Source organism: Pyxicephalus adspersus, chromosome 6 (genome assembly GCF_032062135.1).
Source record: "Pyxicephalus adspersus chromosome 6, UCB_Pads_2.0, whole genome shotgun sequence".
Lineage (NCBI taxonomy): Eukaryota > Metazoa > Chordata > Amphibia > Anura > Pyxicephalidae > Pyxicephalus > Pyxicephalus adspersus.
In genome coordinates this window covers 94,454,406-94,474,593 of record NC_092863.1, presented here as the reverse complement: position 1 = coordinate 94,474,593, position 20,188 = coordinate 94,454,406, and the positions used below count along the sequence as shown (strand labels likewise).

The window sequence follows — 20,188 nt, the reverse complement described above, 5'->3', positions numbered from 1 at the left end:
GTACTCATTTTAAGCAAAATGAATGGCGCCATGGTGCACAACAAAACTGGTCCTTAATGGTTAAGCATTTGTGGACACCTAACCATCACATGTATGTAAAACTGGTTAAGTCCTATATATATATATATATATATATATATATATATTTATTTATCAAGGTTTATTTCACAATAAGAAAATAATTACAAAGATACCAGAGAAGGGTGGAGGAATTGGGTCAATGCAGACAGCACAGTCAATCCCAGATTCCAGGAGGGTAAAGGGCCATGACGTATAGGAAAGGGAGCTACGGAATAGACTCATCTGAAGGTATCAACAAGTTCAGTGGCACGTTCCAAATCATCAAGTAAAATGTTTGATTCTTCTGTGTTTTTCTGTTTCAATTTCTTTATTAGTTTTCATTTCAATCATACAAATAAACAAGAACAGTATAATCTCTATTCAACACAATCTTCAAATTTCTTTAATTATATATGTCTATCCTAACTTTTAATATTACTCAGTTCCAGTTATTGATTAATCTCTATCTTTTATTAGAATTAATATTTCGTTACACAGTATACTCCTAGTTGGTTCTTTGTATTGTCAACTGCTCCCCCACTCCCACCCCGCTTATATATTCATCAGTGACAAAATTATCTACTATAACCCTTTACCTATTATCTCACCCAAAACAAATGTGTAATTCATTTATTAATTAGAGGGGAGAAAAGTATTAATACTTAATAAGTAATAATTTCCCTCCATTACAACATATATACCGACACTTCTTCTGTTTAGTGATTCCATCCAAAAAAACAAAAACAAAAAAACCCCGTGACCTGTGAATCCTCATCCAAATCATATTTAAATTAGTGTAATAAGTATAATATCTCTGAGTGATATATAGGGAGAGAGGAAAGAGCCTCCAATAATTCTTCTTTTAACAATTATTCATTCCCTATTGTTTCAATCTTCATTACTTCCTTAATCGTAGGAATACAATAAGGGTTCACCTTTCTTTTCCACTTTATCTTATGCTGGTAACACTGTGCATTTTCCTATTATTTTCTATTTTTACTTTATCTAATTATTGCATACTTTTTCCTTTTATTTTTCTGTGTTTTTACCTGCAACTTTTTAGGTCAATGACAAGATCCATTTAAAGTCCACGAAACAATTTACTACTAAAATTACAATAATAAATAAAAAATAACAATAATACTACTAAAACTTAACTTTAAATATGCTGATACCTTTGCATACCTTGCATGCTAGATCTAGACTGGTTCAAATATCCAATGAGGCCACTGGAAAGTTCTTCAATCAATAGTCTAAGTAATGCCTTTGACTGGAGCACTATTTAATGGGTTTACTTTGCGTAGTGCTGAGCTTGTTTGCTTGCTATCAGTGCGCAAGAACACTTTATCAAAGCATTGTAATCTAGTGAAGTCAGTTTAGCATCATCCAGGATCTGGATACTAAGGAGAGTCATAATCACAACATATGGAAATCTTTTATCTAATTGAATTAAACTTCAGGAATTATTTCATAAGTGGTACAGTATTACGTATTACATTGACAGCCATGATGTAACCAACATGTTCTAAGGATCTTGTACATCAAGACAAACCTGGGTTTATGAAGAACAGCAGTCATATTTCTAATAAATTACATAAGACTGCATGGAATGACTTTTATGTTCATGGGGTTTTTGGGGCAACAAGCAAAACTTTAGCTAAACTTAGTGAACTTTATTGTAAACAAGTGCAGATATCCCTATCAATCTGTGTTGCAATATGCACTAATGCATTACCCATCCTGGGGCCCATTTCACTCATGAAAATTGAAAAGTGGTGTGTAACTGGTGAAGCCTAATGGAATTCTATCTGTTCAAAGCAGTGATTGGATAAGGACCATAATTATTGCCGTCTCTTTTCCTATTTGTGAGATTCAAGCTCAATTCCTGTTTTTTGGTGACACCTTGCTGTAGAATGGGAAGTGAGGACTAAAGCAAATGCATCTGAGAGGGATATTTTTAATTGGGAACAGATATTGTTATACTCTTACACTGCGGTTCATCGTATCAATAACAGTTGGGTTGCAGTGTTTTGGCAGCAAAGCCCCATGGAGGTCTCTCTAGCTGGTGCACAGAACAAGCACAATGATTGGAAAAGTATGAATTGTTCTACTCCTTTCACAAAGCTCTCTCTGCATAAAAGAACACAAAAGAGGGAACTTTATGATTGAATGAGAGCTCATGTGACTTTGGCGAGACATTTAACTGGGTTTTTTTTTTCAATTGTACATTTTTAATACGCTCAACCTGAATCAGAATCCCAGAATTGGCACAGCTTTTTTTCTTTTTAAATGTGAATTTAAAGGTGTGTGACATTAACCTCACCCTGCACAGATGCCCTACGCAGATTTGGAGGTTACTGAACACTGAGATTCAAGTAAACTGCTGTTGGTCCTTATACCTAAATACTATTAGGTAAATATTTGTTTAGCCTGTATTCAGCTCTGAAACTTTTTTAATCTAGATTTTATCTTTTAAGGCTCAAATCTGGGCTAAACAGCTGTTGCTTAACTAAAAGAGGTTTATTACTATTATTCTTTTATGATTCTCCATTTTCTTTGCATATTCTTTACAGATGTGCTGGACATAGATGGTTTTAGTCTTATTGGGGTACTGAGTAATATGGATTGGGGAAAGGGGATACTTGGATATTTGTAACCACTGCCATTCTGTCAACTGGGGCTTTGGAGAAGGTGATGGCCCTGGGCAGTTTCCCTGTTTGCCATCACCCAAAATTAACGCTGGAGACTAGATAGGCAGCCAGTGTCCAATTCAGCTGGGATAGAATGATGGGTTGACAGTGCTACTGCTAATTGTAATTGTAATTAAAATATAATAAACCCTTAAAAACCATCACACCTTGCAGTAAATTGCAAAATCCACATATACTGTCTGGGTCCACATTAGGAGTTCCAAAATGTACCTGTTAAAAAAGCACTATTGCTGAAAACGAAACAGCATTCTACTTACCTTACTTTTTTCCATCACTTGGTGTGACATAATGTTCTCCCTTTGGATGAATTATGAGGAATGTAAAGCACGAAAAGTCTCAGAAAACACTCCTGTCTATTGCAAGTATGTCTTCTGGTAAGGTTTTAGCTGCTGTTTATTGCCCAGGGTCTAGCTGGAAGGTAAGTGATGTCATCCTCACCTAAACAATGCAGGTGAAAGAAGGGGATAAGGTACGCCCTAATCTATCTTTATTATTTACAGGTACATTTTGGATCTACTAACGTTAGGCGGCATTTGTGGACAATACAAGTGGATCTTACTGTAAGGTCCTTTAATTCACTCTCAAAACTTTTTTTTTTACTTTTTTTATTTTATTAACCTAAAAGATGGTATTTTTTTTAGAATTGATCTGTGCTCAGATTCCTCTAAATATATGATATTTTCAGTTTACCTCAATAATGCAGACTAGAATTTGATTTTGGTTACGAATATATATCTGCAGACCATGCATTGACTGCCATTCAGTGTTGTATGTGAGCCTTTTATTAAAAATTTCATGGTATGCCTGCAAACATTTAAAGGGACATAAATGGAAAATGTATTTAGATATCTTTTGTTGCAAGATTTATTGTTCTATGTTAGCTTACTTAAATTGCAAAATAGTCCATCTGAATATGTATAAACAAAATATGATTCTAGTGGTACAACATTACCTTTCTATACCACTACACCCAACCTGGGATGCCATGAGGGGGGGGACAAGGGGTACTTCTGTATCAGGCCCTGATCATAAGAGCTTGACTTTTGCAATGCTGGAGCTTTTAGATGTGGGAGGGGGTCCTGCACCCAACATCATCTACAGACTCATTTTTTTTAACTTCCCATGCACACGATCAAAGGTACTTTGTTTAATATAGGTGGATGAAGACAAATGGTTATCTCATCATTTTTATTTTTGTTTATCTCTATTATTTTTATTGTCACATCTCCAAGAGAATGTCAGTAATATTATCTGACTTTATATTAGAATAGGTATATTAATACTCTCCATGTGCTTTAGCATTTCTTGTGTGTCTTGCGTCTGGAGATTTATGAAACACTATAAATAGCGCTTGTGAAATGCACAGGAGGGTGGATTAACATATTGTTTATTTGCATAAATATGGATCTAGGATGTGAAATCCTTTATTATGTACCACATGTTGTTAGTACATTTAAAACGTTGCTTTTTGTTACACATTGCTCTCTATTATGTCTTCTGTTTCCTTGATTTATTTATTTAATACTTTTACATTTTTATTTAAATTTATTTTCTTTTCCTTGTCTTTCCCTTTTCTTTTCTTTCCTTCCCACTATCCTTCTTTCACCTCCTTGCGTTCTTATTATTTATTCTTCTCTCTTCTTCTTCCTCCATCATTCTCTCTTCCTATCCTTTCATTTATCTGCTTTACCTTCTCTAATTCTATCTCTTTTCCCTCTATCCTTCTCTCTTTTCTTCCGTCCACACTTTCCTTTCCCTCCAACCTTCTGTCTTTACTTTCCTTTATCTTTCTTCTTTACCATCCATCCTTCCCTCTTCCTTTCACTCCATTCTCTTTTCTTTCTCCTCTCCTTTTAATCCCTTATGCTTCTCCCCTCCCATCCCTTTATTCTTCTCACTGCCGTTCACTCCATTCTTCCTACATTCCCCCCATCCATCTCTCTTCCTTTCATCCCTCTATCCTTCTCTCTTTCTTTCACTATATCCTTTATTCTGCCTTTCTACATCCTCTCTTTCCTTTACTCTATCTTTCCCAGTTGTGTCCTCTTCATCAATTATTTGCTCAACACTCCTTTTTCTTTCCTTTTTTTTATTTCTTTTCCTTCCCTACATCCTTATCGTCTCCCTTTCCTATATTCTTCCCTCTTTGTTACCTATCTTTCCTCCTTCCTTTCCTTTGTCCTTCTATCATCTTCCCTTTCCTTTCATCCTTTATTCTTCCCTATCCTTCCATCCTTCCTACTTCCTTTCCCTCCATTTATTTTTCTTTCTTTACTCAATCTTTTTTCTCCTCCCTTCTTTTTTTCCTTTCTGTCCCTTCGTCCTTTTCTCTTCTCTTCCCTTCGTCCTTTCCTCTTCTCTTTCCTTCGTCCTTTTCCTTTCTCTTCCCTCCATCCTTCCCTCCTCCCATAATCAGTTTTCTCCTTAGCAGTTTGTAAAATTTTAAACATATTCTGGTATCTTACATTTTTGTTTCTTCTTCGCATCTTTAATGCAGCAATTCTCAGCACTCCTTTTGCTCCTCTATTTAGCTTACCGTCTCCTAGTCTCACTCTTTCATGATGGCTTATTATCTTGACAATAGCCTTGTTGCTGTGCCGAATTGCTGTCACTTCGTATAGTAGGAGAGAAAATAGGCAGTAATAAGGAGGAATTTGATGATGGTTAGCAGAGTATAATTTGAAGTGTTATGCTCAGAGATAAATGTAGCTTTGATTCAAAGATGTCCAGCTTTCCTACTTCTCCTAATCCATGCTTCTCAAATTGTGAGGTAGGATAACAAAAGCCTTCTCTTACCTCAATAAAACAAAACAAAAAAAAAGGCTTTAAAAACAACAGAGGAGTGCAATTTTCGATAAAAGAGCTGCATTAGGAATGTTACATAAAAAATACAGGCAGCATTAAAATATCTTCTTAAAACAATTTAGAATATAATCAGTGTAGTTTAGTGCCAAAGTTCAACAGCAGCAAGAAATAAGAGGGAGGAGTAGGAGGCTTTAGTCAGGTAGGTTTTCTAGCAACTAGGTAGGTCTACTCTAACCTAAAGTTGAGTTTTAGAACAACTAAAAAGACATGTGAATTATATGGAGACTATATATGGTGACAATTACCACAAGACTTGTGATGATGTCCATTCAGTCCACCTGAAATCCACACAACCCTACCATAAAGCACATCAACGTTGGTGACCTTTCTTCTCGTGCAGTTAGGCTACACAGCTTGGTCACCTCCCTACACCAAGCCCTTGGATAGTAAAGGAGCAACAAGTCTCTGACCCCTCGTTTCATTCCCATTTCAGTTTTTACAATTCCAAACAACTAATACAAGAGAAATGTATATATGGAGACTGTGTTAACTACCACAAGATTTGTTATCACCAACATCCAAGTTGGTGACTTTACTTCTCATGCAGTTAGGCAACACCACCTTGTCACCTCCCTATACCCATGCCTTGGATAGTGAAGGACCAACAACTCTCTTCTATTATTTTTACAATAATTTTTAACTAAATCATAACAGCATTAAATAGTATTTTTTAGGTGCCTGATATTCAGCCTTAAAGCCCAGCTCCAGTCAAATTTTATTTGTGGTCACTGTCCATTTTGTAGAAATTCCAAACTAGGCATTATACAAAAACACATTTTAATTAGGAAAGGTTAAACGTATGACAATATGTTTTTAGCCATTTGTATGTTTTTGTCCTAGTGACCACTCGTTCCCCATTTTTTAGTGCAGGCATCACAGGAATTTAGTGCAGGCATGGACAGGAATTGGAGGAAAAGCTCCCCAAAGTGGTCACAAATAGAATTAAAAATCATGCCAACATTACCTAGTTATCAGCAATAAAAAAAAAAATCAGGGGTGGCTATCCATTGTTTACAATACCAATGTGTTCACGATCACTCCTAATGGCTGTAAACAATAGTTGTTTTCATTGGCTGGTCGCCAGGGTCCGAATACTACTGATGTCATTGGGTTGCCCCAGATAATCACCAGCCAAAAGGAATGCACACTGTCATATTTCTTACAACCCATCTTGTACAGTGGTTACAAGCAGTGGTAAGTGTTCTCATTGTCTGGGGGTGTCAAGGAAGGTCCCAACGAGAACACTCACTAATATGATCCATGACACTGGGCGTATAGGCTGTTTACAGTCAATATGTGCAGTGGTGAACTAGTTAGTAGCAAACTGAATAGTGTTAAGCAACATTATTCAATGCTGGGCCTAATGTTCTTCTTTGACAAATTGAATTTGTAAGAATATTAAAAGCAGCTGTGGCTGCAAAACGCCCTTGCTTTCTTTTGCTGTTCCCTACAGTAAAAGCTTCCTGTCACTAGGTGACCTCAGCCTACTTGGTTGAGTGATGTACAGGGCTACTTAAACAGGAAGACCGAGGCCATATTTTATTAGTGCATAGAGCTAAGAATCCAAAGTAACCCATTATTCACAGTGTAATGCTGCAGAAAAATGCACTGACCATTGCATTTTGTAAAAGATCCTCCATCTGCACACATGAATAGACCAAAAACCAGCAAGAAAAGCTAAGAATGAAAAAAAGCAAAACTGATACACAATGGGGTAGTGGGTCTAGAGGTAGGAGGGCAGTTTGGGGATGAAAGGATTGGTCCTTAGGTTTACCATTTCATGTGGGTTGGAGGGTTCTCAGGCTGTTAAGACAGAAACTATAGCTCTAAAAATTTGTATAGCGAAGTCTAGATAAATAGACAGATATATAATATATAGAGCCATGAATAAAACTTTTTTTCTCTAACGAGTTCTTTGGAAGAATTGTGTTTGTACACTGGGAACATCCAGTTTATAGTCACAGCAGGCTGACTGTCTCTATGGCATTGTATATCTTCTGTATCTATTATGGCAGGTGAATCTGCAATGTCATTGTCAGCCCGCTCTGATTATCGAGGTGGGATATATTACATACCCACTTTGTTTCCGTGCCCTGACAGATCATTAGTCACCAGTGAGATAACTGATGCCCAGCAATTACCGGCCGAAACCCCTCCGGCTTTAGAGTGGAGACGAACACAGAAGTATAACCACTTATGGTAAAATTCCACATTTGTGAATCATTTTCACATTTAAATTGCATGCAACAATCACAGCTTTTAAAGGTTTTCTTATGCTGGAGTTTGTCAGTTTATTGTAAAAGTACTTCAGCTGGGTTCTTTTGTTGTATTGAACTTAGAAAAAAAATGTCTCAACATTTTCCACACAGGAACTGTAAAGCTCAACTGAATTTTTTAGTTTAAACCAGCTAAATGCATTCTGGGTGTTTTAGGATTTTGTTCAGACAGACTTTCAGGCCCTGATTTATTAAAGTTATTTATGGCTAAAAGTAGGTAATTTATTAGGGTCCTTTAAAACTAGCAGTGAAAAAATGCATGGTAACCACATTTGCACAAAGCTACGGTTGTGGCCACAGCACAGTTCTTCCGACACTTGACTTGTCACTTTTTCAGGAACCACTACGCGTTTCACCGCAGCCTCGCTCAAAAATGGTTCCCATTAAAAACTGTGGTTGACCAAACAGAATTCTGCAACTCACTGAAGATCTTAAATAGATATTAGCATCCGTAGTGTTGCCTTTTCTTTCCTAGCTTTACTTACGTCCAGTAGCATTTGTTCTTGCCACAGGGATCCTTCCTGTTTACTTCCTATGCCAGTATAGAAAAATGGTTTCTAAATGACAAAGGAACAAGAATCAAGGATTTTTCAACATTTTTAGGCAGCACCTTTATTAGAAAGCTAACAAAATCAACAGTAAAAAGCTGCAGCCAGAAGCTGATCAAACACAGGAATTAAAGTTCTTAATTTGCTCCTATGCTAAATTTTAATTATGGCACCTAATTAGTGTTCCTTTGGCTTCAGAAATACAGGGTAACTGACATCCATAAGTGTCCAAGCGAAAAGTGCCAAGCTTTACTATTTGTTCTAGGCCACAATTTGAGTAAAAAAAACTTGTGACAGAATACTGACATGTGCTTTGTTTGGAGAGTCCTGGCATGTCCAGTGTTTCAGTAGATTATTTTTTTTTTGCCTCAAATCATTTTAGTACCTAGAGAGACAAAAATGAGGCCGCCATTATTGAGCTTCTTCCAAGATTAGTACTTGTTTTAGCTTTATTACTGACCTAGTAGTTTCAGTATTTTTGTAGGTTACAAAGTTAGAAAGAAGCCTGGCCATCTGAACTGTATATCCCAGGTCACACGTTAAGGGACTTAAGTCAAGAGAAAGGCAATCAGGAAAGTAGAAATTTGGTAAGTAGAACCTTTGTTTGGGCTTATCCTGTGCTGCCGACTGCCGAAGAGGTGGACTACAGAATATTAGTCACCAGGTCTTTGTGAACATATGAAAGTTTAATGTCTTGAGTGTGATCTGAAGGTATATGTAAAGGGTAGACCTAAGCTGCAAAAAAAGGACTGATTTATTTTTACAAAATGGTAAAAAGATAATAGTGCTGCTCACCATAACATCCAGTCATGTGGTAGCTTTCATGGTTTAACCAGCACTTAACCAGTATTTAAAATGTTGTGGTTGTCATGTGCCAATACTTAATGTTCTTGTTTACTCTTTGCTTTTGGCTGAGAATTATAGATTTTTCTTGTATTTCAGGATCACATGACTCCTTCAGCTTTTACATCGATGAGGCATCTCCAGTCGGACCAGAACAACCAGAGACTGTGCAGAACTTTGTGTCTGTTTTTGGAACAGTTGCCAAAAAGCTCATGAGAAAGTGGTTGGCCACCCAAACAATGAACTTTAGAAGCCAACTGGAAGCTGGAATAAGATATTTTGATCTTCGGATTTCGACGAAACCTAGAGACCCTGATAATGAATTATATTTTGCTCATGGATTGTTTAGTGCCAAAGTTAATGAAGGTCTTGAAGAAATTAATGCTTTTTTGAACACTCACCCGAAGGAAGTGGTATTTCTGGACTTCAACCATTTTTATGGAATGCAAAAATACCATCATGAAAATCTGGTCCAGATGCTAAAGGACATATTTGGAAACAAGACATGCCCAGCTATCTTTGCCCAAGAAGTAAGTCTTCATTATCTTTGGGAACGGAACTACCAAATTTTGGTGTTCTACCACAGTCCCGTGGCACTTGAGGTTCCATTTCTCTGGCCAGGGCAAATGATGCCAGCCCTATGGGCCAATACCACAGATACTGAAAAACTTATTCAATTTCTACAGTCATCCATTACTGAACGGAGGAAGAAAGGCTCATTTTTCATTTCTCAGGTGGTATTAACACCAAAAGCTAGTACTGTTGTCAAAGGAGTTGCCAGTGGACTAAGGGAAACTATTACAGAACGGTAAGAGAAACCAACAGTTTTGTTAATGTTTATTAAGTCACCTTTTGACTGTCACTTCTGGTTATAAATACAAAACTATCATTAGAGAGGAACTTAGAGCTAAGATTTCAAATTTGGTAGTGCAATGTTTTCCTGATGTTTTTCCAACACCAATTCATGTTTTGTAGATATTCATTTATAAAGCTAAATGGCATTGCTGTGAATGTAACCTGATACTGTATATTTAAAAGGGTAATCTGAGGGGTTTACAAGAATGAGGAGGCACATGTGATAGTTCTCAGGCCTGAGTATCCAGTAAATGCTTTTATCTGGGGGGAGCCATAAAATCAAAATGCTAAAAAATGTACAACACCAGAGGATAGCTAAACCAGAAGGTATTCTGGGTCAAGTCAGCTAGGGACTGGGTAAACAAGCATGCTTGGAGGTATGGGCTATGTTCAGATTTGCTGTCAAATTTACATTGCCTCTATTAATATAAACTTGTATTTATTTAGCGCTGCCATATTATGCAGCCCACAGTCATGCCACTAGCTGTCCCTCAGAGGGGCTCACAATCTAATGTTCCTACCATAATCATATGTCTTTATTACAGTCTAAGAACAATTTTGAGAGGAAACCAATTACCCTAATGGCATGTTTGTGGGATGTGGGAGGAAACTGATTTTTTAGACCTGCTGTCATTGATAGTCCTAATTTCCATGATGTGTCCTTTAAAGTATTTTACCCAATACTGTATTTGTAGTCATTTTCCTTAAGAAAGTTATGAAGTAACTGGTTTCCTTCTGAGCCCTGAATGAGGAACCCTCACAGCTGTGCAGAGGTCTTGGTGACCTTGTCACATTCTGCTCACTACGAAAAAGAACGTCCTCAGGGTAGTCAGAAATATTGCTGTGTCTTTAGATTTTGCTCTCTTTATTCCAACTGTTGTTATACAGTAGATGGTTTATTGAGCAGGATTTTACAGTTAAGAGAAGGTGAATATTTGATCAGGTATCCTATTCAATAAAAAGGCAGCCAAAACCTTGCCAGCCATTATAGGGTTCACACAACAATGTTCTTTCTATAACCAACATCCTAACAAACCTTAGTCCTTTGCATATATCATCAAGATCTGTGCAGTTATCAAGAATGCAAAAATCTCTGCACATTGCTCATGTGCAGGAGTGTTCTGTAGCAAAGACCTGTCATTGTTGCCTCCTCTTCTTGTGCTGGTCTTGTATCTGCCCCCTGTAGTTTTTTGCAGGCAACCCATAGTGGTTGGACCTGCTTGGTCCCTCTCACTGGTTCTGCTTTGCCAAAGTGTGTAGACCAGTAATTATGTCACTCCTATTTTTGCAAGGTAATTTCTGGGTTTCACACAAAGTTGGTTTATACTTTGTGGCTACTAATTGTAGCACCCTTTAAGTATAGTAAGGTCCTTTCAGCATTTACAGGGTTGACTTAGGTGCATTCTGCACAGTTCTAGTTCTCATCAGGTGATGGCTTGCTACCTTCTGTTGCCATGCAGGCACCTGGATATAGTAAGGTAGGAGCCAATGACAGTCCAGGTGAATAAATTATGACAGTTTTTGGTTACCGTTTTAGGAGGGAGTCTGGTACAATTTTAAAGGAGGAGAACTAAGTATGAGAACAGGGGCCTTCACTAAGCTATGGAAGTCAAGAAGTTAGGTTCTGCTGTCCGAGGGGCCAAGAGGCTAGGCCAAGGAGGGATTTTGGTAACTGGACCACTGAAGGGGATAAGCTAGAATTACAGTTGTCATGGACTTGATTTCTGCTGGAGGGAGCTAAAGCATGGGACCCTAGGAAGAGATACTCAGGTGCTGAAGATCCTATGGGTGGTAAATTTGAGACTGTGATTCACAGTGGAACCCATGCTGTAGAAAGAATGCCTAACAAATAGATTTGCATGGGTCTTTGTGGGTTCTTTGCCAGATCACTAGGAGAAACCCGGGCATAACTGGCCTCTCCTGGAGGGGAGAGGTCTACATAAAAAATACATCTACATTTTTGTGTGTATAAGTATTAAAAACTAGAGGAAAAATGGCAACCACAACTTTCAAACTGCTAGGGCCTTTTCCCAGTTTTTTTTTGTGCACAATTGGATTGACACATTTTCTAATTTAATCCAGTTTAAAAAATGTTTACAATAGCGGTACAAGTTGAGTAAAATAACATTTCAACAGGTCCCTTGAATGGCAACATTGGTAAATCCTTAGCAAAACAATGTAAAGTGTAAGTAATGGCAACATTTTTTAGGCACATAGTCAATTTTTTTTTCCTATCTTCGTCTCCACTGGGGAGATTCACACCCTTTATTTTTCCTGGTGACTTTTATCACTGAGACCGAAAGCGAGGGCAATGAGGAAGGGAATATTCTCCAATAGGTGGTCTCTATTCTAGGGATAGCTGGGATGAAAATGTTGTTCAATTTAGAGCATTATCCCTAATTTAGTCTTCAGTCTTTAGGACTAGAAGTGAAGGCAATCTCATAAGGGCTTCCAGACAGCAACAAATAAACTCATAGGCCTTTAACTCTTGGAAAAAAAGTTTTAGGAAGTTCTGCTAATCTAGAGGGTGTTGCCTTGTCTGGGTAAAGTGACCCCCACCCTTTGGGCTGTTATACTTACCCACCCACATTCCCATAAAACCTTCCCTGCAGAATTATCCCTGTAAGCTCCAGTGTAGAGCTTTGGCTAGTACACATGTCAGAGGTAATAGTTGCCCAAAATGAATGGTCATGCTCACCTTGGGTGAAAGTATGACATTTGTTCAGTTGTCCTGTGACAACATTCATTATTTAGCCAAAACAGTTGGATTGCGATTGGGGATAACCAAATTGGATACCATTCGCTTAAGGCAAGGGTAATGATATCACACCACCACCTTCCCCATTCCCATCACTTCCCTCTTTGGAAAACACAGAAACACACCCATACATGTGTTTTGAATTTAATGTAAAAAGTTTAAAGGTCTTGCTCCATTGGCAGGGCCTTAGTGGTATAGGGAGACATAATTGGAGGCAGATTGAATTAGTGTACATGCTGGTAGGGGTTGGCTATCTGTAGCCAAAGTCACTTTGCTCTTAATGTAGCAGTTGCCCCACATCCTTCATCAATACATTGAGCTTTCACTTCCGATTGGTGGATTTCCATTTTTGCCTTCACATCAGCTGTAAAAAATGACTTGAAAGGATCAACAGTGTACCAAAATAAAACTTCAAATTTCACTTCCTTCACATGTCAGAAAAGATATTATTTGGCAGTGTTTCACTACAATTTGCGGTTTAAGAGCTTTGGCTAATATACTTTTTTTGTTCCTTGTGTTGCAGAGTCATAGCAAGTTCTATTCGCCTCTAAACATCACTGTAGAAAAAATATCTCAATTGTTTTCTCCTTTGTAGATAAATTAGCAATCCTTGAAAGCTTTGTTCTCCGTCAGCCACATCCATGGTAACCAGCTTCATAAAAGAAAATTGTATTCCTCCTATTTACATTAGAAAAGACCTCGTACTACCCAGCTAAAATATGTATCATTTATGTACATCAGCGATATTCAGTATCACGGGAGCAAAATAAAGTAAAAGTAAAGTCCATAACAGATGGTCAGATCAAAGCTGTCATCTTTGTAGAGTACAATGAAGAAGGGAATTAATCTAGTTTCTGAAGGTAACATCTATTTTCTTTCCATATTACAAATTTACAGAGTGGTTTTCACGCAAGCACATTTCTTCAATTTCTGAATATAAATGGCCAATATGTGGCAGGCTATTACAGCAACATTGGAATAGGTCATGTGACAGCCCTCTCATTAACCCTAATTTTTAATAGGTCATGTGGTCTCTCCTGTGCTGCCATATGTGGTTGTTTATGTGATCTCTACTTATTTAGCAGAAGAATGATGAAGCCATTGAAGAGAAAAATCAACTTGAGGACCAATTTTGTTTTTTTCTCATATTTCATTGCTCTAGCTAGAAGATGGATCCCTGTTTGGTCACTCTACAGAAAGTCAATGTAGAACACTTAATACGTAAAGCTGATTGTTATAGGACATTTGTGTGTTTTAGTTCTGTAAAGCAGAAGGGCTTCACAAATATGGCTGGTTTGTGGGAAGAATTGGGTGAAATGTTTGGTTGAAAGCTGAACCCCAGGCAGATATTTAATTATTAATTTAAAATCTTTAAATCCTGCCCACTTTTTTTGATTCTGTATGTGCTTCCAAATGGGTCTTTTGTCTTTATAGAGTTCTTTTATGAATATTGGCTAATAGTGACACACATCCTAAATCTATTAATGATATTAGAAATGGTTTTTGTGAAACTGTCCCCATTTGGAAGGAAGATAAGCAGATGTGGGCCAAAAAAAGCTTAAGATGGCAAATATTGGTACGAAAGCAGTAATGTATGTTATTCAGAGCTGAAGCCCAAATCCTGGAGTTTACTAAAACCATGCAAAGTAAAACAATTCACTTATATTAGGGAATGTGGCTATAGTTCACCGTGTAAAGAAAACCCAAATACTTGCAGGGAAATCTACAAAAATAGCTTTTTTTGGACATGATTGGATGGTTGAAGTCAGCAGGACATCATTTTATTTATTAAGTTAAATATCTCTTACAAGGGAGTTTTGCTATGATAATTTAGGTAAATCAATCTCATAACCTCATTCAGTCCTTTACTCCACATCAATGCCCTATTGAATGAACACAATATTAACCTCCTGAGCGTTACACTGAGGTTTAGATTTCTGTACCAAAAGTGATCCACTGTTTTTCATTAAATTTTTTTTTTAAATTGTAGACCTGTAACTTACAGAAATATGTCCGAACAGGGGTTCTAGTAGATATTATGAATATAAAAAATGTTTGAAACACACAATCATGTAAAAAAAAAAATACTTTTAATAAAATTAAAGGAAAAACACAAAAATCAGCTTAAACATGACTACATAAATAAATCAAAAATACTGAAAATACTGAAAAAGCAATAACTCTGTATATTGTAAAGTACTATATTATTCTAAAACACCTCCCTAGTGTGGCAATTTTTAAAACTTTGATTGTGTATTTATTGGAGTTTGTTTTGAATTATTTTGTATTTGATTGGATACGGGAGTTTGTATCCAATCCAGTGCAAAATATGAATTTGAATTTCCAAGTTATTTACTTTTATTTTATTTTTTTTTATTTTTTTGTATTGGATTGGATACGGGAGTTTGTATTCAATCCAATACAAAATGAGCATTTGAATTTACCAATTACACACTTTGTATTAATTTTATATTATTTTGTATTGGATTGGATACACGAGTTTGTATCCAATCCAATACAAAATATGAATTTGAATTTACCAGTTATATACTTTGTATTTATTTTGTATTATTTTGTATTGGATTGGATACAGGAGTTTGTATTCAATCCAATACAAAATGAGAGTTTGAATTTACCAATTACACACTTTGTATTTATTTGAATTGCTGCACTGCACTGCACAAAAGCCCCAGGCCCCCTTCTAGACCACAGGGGTCCAAGTTGGTTCAGTAGAGGGGGGGGGGTTAAGTTAGATCTTCACAGGGTCTCGCTGTTGGCTACGCCTGCCACAGGGGTGTAGTGGGATGGGCAAGGCTGGGAACGCCGTGCCCTCACTTTTTTGGGGGAATGGTCATGGCCACTGTTATTTTCCAAATAATTTTTTGGGGGTCCGTGGCTCTGACCCCACTGCATCACTGTGTCACTCAAAGTGGAAAAAACTTCCCCAAGAGTGACATCATGATACCAGAACCCGCCCAATTTCCCATCGCAGGCTCAGACCTGTTCAGAGAGACAACCTGCCCAATCTCTGGGCCTGCAATTCTTTACAGGAGACGTATCAGGAGAAGGACCGGCCAGAGCCGGGGACCATGTCTCCCATATGGAATTGCAAGTTTGAACATGTTTGAGCCTGCGATGGACACATAGGCAGGGATGTAGTAGGGTGGGCAGGTTTACATAACAATAATGCGCATGCGTTTACTATGGATAGTACCGTGCTCCCTCTTTTTTTTTTCAACTACACCCCTGCCCTGCCACTGGATAGGGGCAACCCTCTGTCCCTCCCACTCTGGAATCATGTTTATGGTGTTACACAGCACTGTTTAAGGCAATGAAGCACCAATTGGCTCAGAGTAGGATCCATACATCTCCCAGTCTACTGCCGTACAGGCAAAAGCAGAACAAAAATTATAATGAACTGTTTTCACGTACAGATTCATGTACCTGGACTAGCTATCTATACAAATACAATTCATGTAATTGTACTAGCAGGTATTACAAATGTGATTTATGTACTTACACCAGTAACATTTACAAATACAGTTAATGTCTTTGTCTATGAATACATAAGTGGACTAAAAGGTATTTTATTGATTCCCTGAAGTTCTGCTTAATATAAACCCTAAAGAAGACGAACACATTATACAGCTACAGGGGAAAAGCTCCGCAGGACCTGCAGACAGTCAGTACAATAAGAAATGTAATCAGACAACAGTGATTATGTAGACATGTAACACATACATGGAGGAGGGGTACGAGGGATTTATGCAGTGAAACAAGCCATCAAATAATTGTTCATCAGTCATTTAATTCATCTTCCCCATCCAGACATCTACAATTCATGTTTTAATAGGGGGCAGTGACTTCAGATGTTGAATGTTTTAGATAGCCGCTCATCAGTCTTTGTGCGCGGAGATGAAGAGGGGGTTATTTCAAACACATTACCTATAAATTGCATGGCGTTCGGTCTGAAAAAAAAAAGATTCTGCATTACGATTTTTTTATATTGCAAATTAATCTGGACTTCTTAAGAACCTTATCTACAAGTCCAGTTTGCTTTGTAACTTGGATAGTAAAATTACATATACAATTTTTTTCTTATTCAAAAAAATGTTTTTTTTATATATTTCTAGCAGCTGATTAGCTGCTTTAATATTATGTTGGTGCCCTATACATAAAAGTTTTTAATGATAAAAATTAATATTAATAGAGGACTGTTTATACTCAAGAATAAATCAAGTTTTTTTTTAACCTGAAATTGCCATTAAAAAGAAATAATCTCGGTTTATACTCAAGTGACCCCTAGTTTATTTCCTGGAACTGCATTTGTCAGATCAGAGCTGTCAAAGGCATGCTGTTTGTAACACACTTATCTACTTATGAGCATCAATATCATTTATTTTACACAGTAAACTGCTCTGGACGTCTTAAGGGTCTAATCTAAGTACAAGTTAAATCTGCTTTGTAATTTATCAAATCAAAATTTAGCAAACAAATGTATTTTTTCCTTTTTAAAAAAAAAATTAAATTTGACCATGATTTGTTATATACATTGGCCCTGATTTATTAAAGCTCTCCAAGGCTGGAGAGGATACATGGATACACTTTCATCAGTGAAGCTGGGTGATCCAGCAAACCTGGAATGGATCTGGCTCAGAATTGAAAGCATTTGCTTACAAGTAGCTAATGACTTTCAGGAAATCCATTGCAGGTTTGCTGGATCACCCAGCTTCACAGATGAAAGTTTATTCTCTCCAGCCTTGGAGAGCTTTAATAATTCACTGATGGGGGATGCTTATTTGGCTGTTGATCCAGCACCATATGCCAACTCAGCTAACTGCACCCTGTGTATAACCTTTAACGGTGTCACTTGCAGTAACAAAGGAGATCAAACAATTTTCTGCCTGTCCTCTGCTCTGATGCTTGCAGCATCCCCAGATCCTCGTTAGCCATCCATGCTTCTATCTCAGCATCCCCAGCACATACACTGAAACTGTTCACAGCTAGGGGGGATTTTAGAGAATGTGCTTCAGCCAACGAGTGCATTAGCTCATGGCTATGAACATTAGTTCTTGCCCTGCCATTAACAACTGGTTCTTTATAGCATCTCAACTCCCAGACTCCCAATGACCATTGTTTACAATATGGTAACACATTGTAGAGAGTCATTAAACAGCTACTGTTCTACCAGCTGAGACCCTCACCAGAACCAGGACTTTCATTCTGGGAGATAACCAACCTTATAACAGATTCCCCAATACTTCTCATACTGCAACTACATCGTCTACATTTGTGTCACAAGTCACTCGAAAATGGGTCTTTCAGGAACCAGTTGCCAGTTGTACCATTTAGCCTGGCTGAACTGCTAGAAGTGTGATTAACTGTGTGGATTACTTGGTTACTGACCCTGACTTCCCATTGTATCCTCAGACTCTTGTGGGCTTTTGGTCTTCTTTCAATCCAGAGGCCATTCTTTGCACACAATCGTCCTGGGGGCAATTGTGTGCTGGGATAGTGGGATGGTGCAACTAGCCTCCAAGATTGAGTGGAGGCTTGCTTTAGGTGAAGAGTGCAGAGTTAGATCAGGAAATTGGCGTCTGGTGAGCACTGGCGGTGGACCAGGGCCTTACATGTAAATTTATATTAGCTGACTAGCTGCTTTTGATAGAATTGACATTAAATGTTTGAAAGTAAGCTGTAGTATATTATCAATGAGTACCTGTTTTGATCAATTGAGTTGATTTACTAAAGAAGTTTAGACTGTTCACCTGGTAAAGTGAATTATATCAAAAGGATAAAAGTAGTATACAGGAGCTGTGGCAGAAACAGAAGAGGAAGCTAACCTCAAAATTGTCAGGCTGCATGTAGTCTTATCGCACAAGTCGTATGAGCTGATTTGGGTTCATTCAATGTTATTTAGTAAAATGTAAAGCTTGTGCGTCATCAAACCTTTTCTACTATAAATAGGTTCACCCATTGTCACACTCAGGTGTCCTCCCAACCCTACTTCTGGGATCTTCTGTTCATGTGTGCCTGTTGACATCCTCCAGCAGATGGCACTGTCGTATAGGGGGCAAGTCCCCTGACTCATCTGACCAGTTGGTCAAAGTTCTTTTGAGGGTTATAAAATAGTTGTCATGTTCATAAACCAGGCAGAATAACTGCAGAAGTCTTTGAAGTAGACCTCTAAGAGATGGCTGCTTGGTCAACACCTCCCCGCCAGTTTTGTTCTCAGGGACATTTCTAAGTCAAACCCCACCAAGGCTCACCAACAGTTAGATTTATTTAATCATCATGTGTTGATTTTCTACAACCAATGGTGTGCATTCCAACAGACCACCAAGCACCAACTATATTTAAAATATGACTTTTTGGGTGGGCTGATCCGTAAAGTACATAGCACATTAATTCTGTATGCTGAACTTAATCCTCCAAGCCTTTTCTGCTTAAAAAGACAAGAAAAATATTTGTGATATTCATGCATTGTCTCCTCCGCCAGTTCTCATACCATTGTTGCACAAAAGTGCCTTTGAACAAGTTTCAGAACTGCTCAATTCATAGAAGTTATTTATAGAATTTTCTGTAAAATGTATTCAGAGGCATCTGGATGCATCCTGCCAGCTTTACTCGTGTTTTGTTCCAAAAGTACCAATATAACGAAACAAAAAAGCTTTTCATTTCACAGTGTGATTAGTTGGCAAAGTTTATGCCAAGTCAGAAATTGGCAGAAGAAAACTCTAGAGCATAAGTATAAAAAGAAATTGGAAAGGCTGTTATAAATACATTATAAAACCAAGTGCATCTAATCTGTTGAATCTTTTTTAAATTACAGTTTATGACCCACAACGCTGACTTCTTTAAAGAAAAGGAATATACATCTCATAAGTTCAAATAAGGTTTATTTTGCCAATATTGTCTAGGAAAATAAATTGTTTGCATTCCAAAATAAATTACAAAAATTCTAGTTTAAAAATGAATGTGACAGTAGCTAAAAACTGCATCTACTTTAATGTAACGCTGCCAGATTTAACCTCCATTTTTTCCAATCAATAGGCTGAAGAATTTTTCCAATTTTTTATTATTATAATTTTTTTCATATATCACTTACAGCCTTGACATTTTGTAAAAGATTTACTAAAAAATACAGAACCTTGCATTTAAAGATGGTGCTTAATCCTACAATATTAGTGCAACTGTTTTTACATCTTTAACAAAGCTATATTTTTTAAAGAAAAATACAATAAATCATTAAAAGCACAATTGTGAAACATA

The 20,188-nt window shown here is 37.3% G+C and overlaps 1 protein-coding gene across 1 annotated transcript in view; it reads left to right on the top strand.

Moving 5' to 3' along the window:
• Positions 1 to 20,188, top strand: part of PLCXD3 (phosphatidylinositol specific phospholipase C X domain containing 3) — a 74,852-nt gene that overhangs the window by 33,288 nt on the left and 21,376 nt on the right. The window contains exon 2 of the mRNA XM_072416643.1: positions 9,403 to 10,111. Coding sequence (XP_072272744.1) covers positions 9,403 to 10,111 — 709 coding nt within the window. The remainder of the gene's footprint in view (positions 1 to 9,402; positions 10,112 to 20,188) is intronic.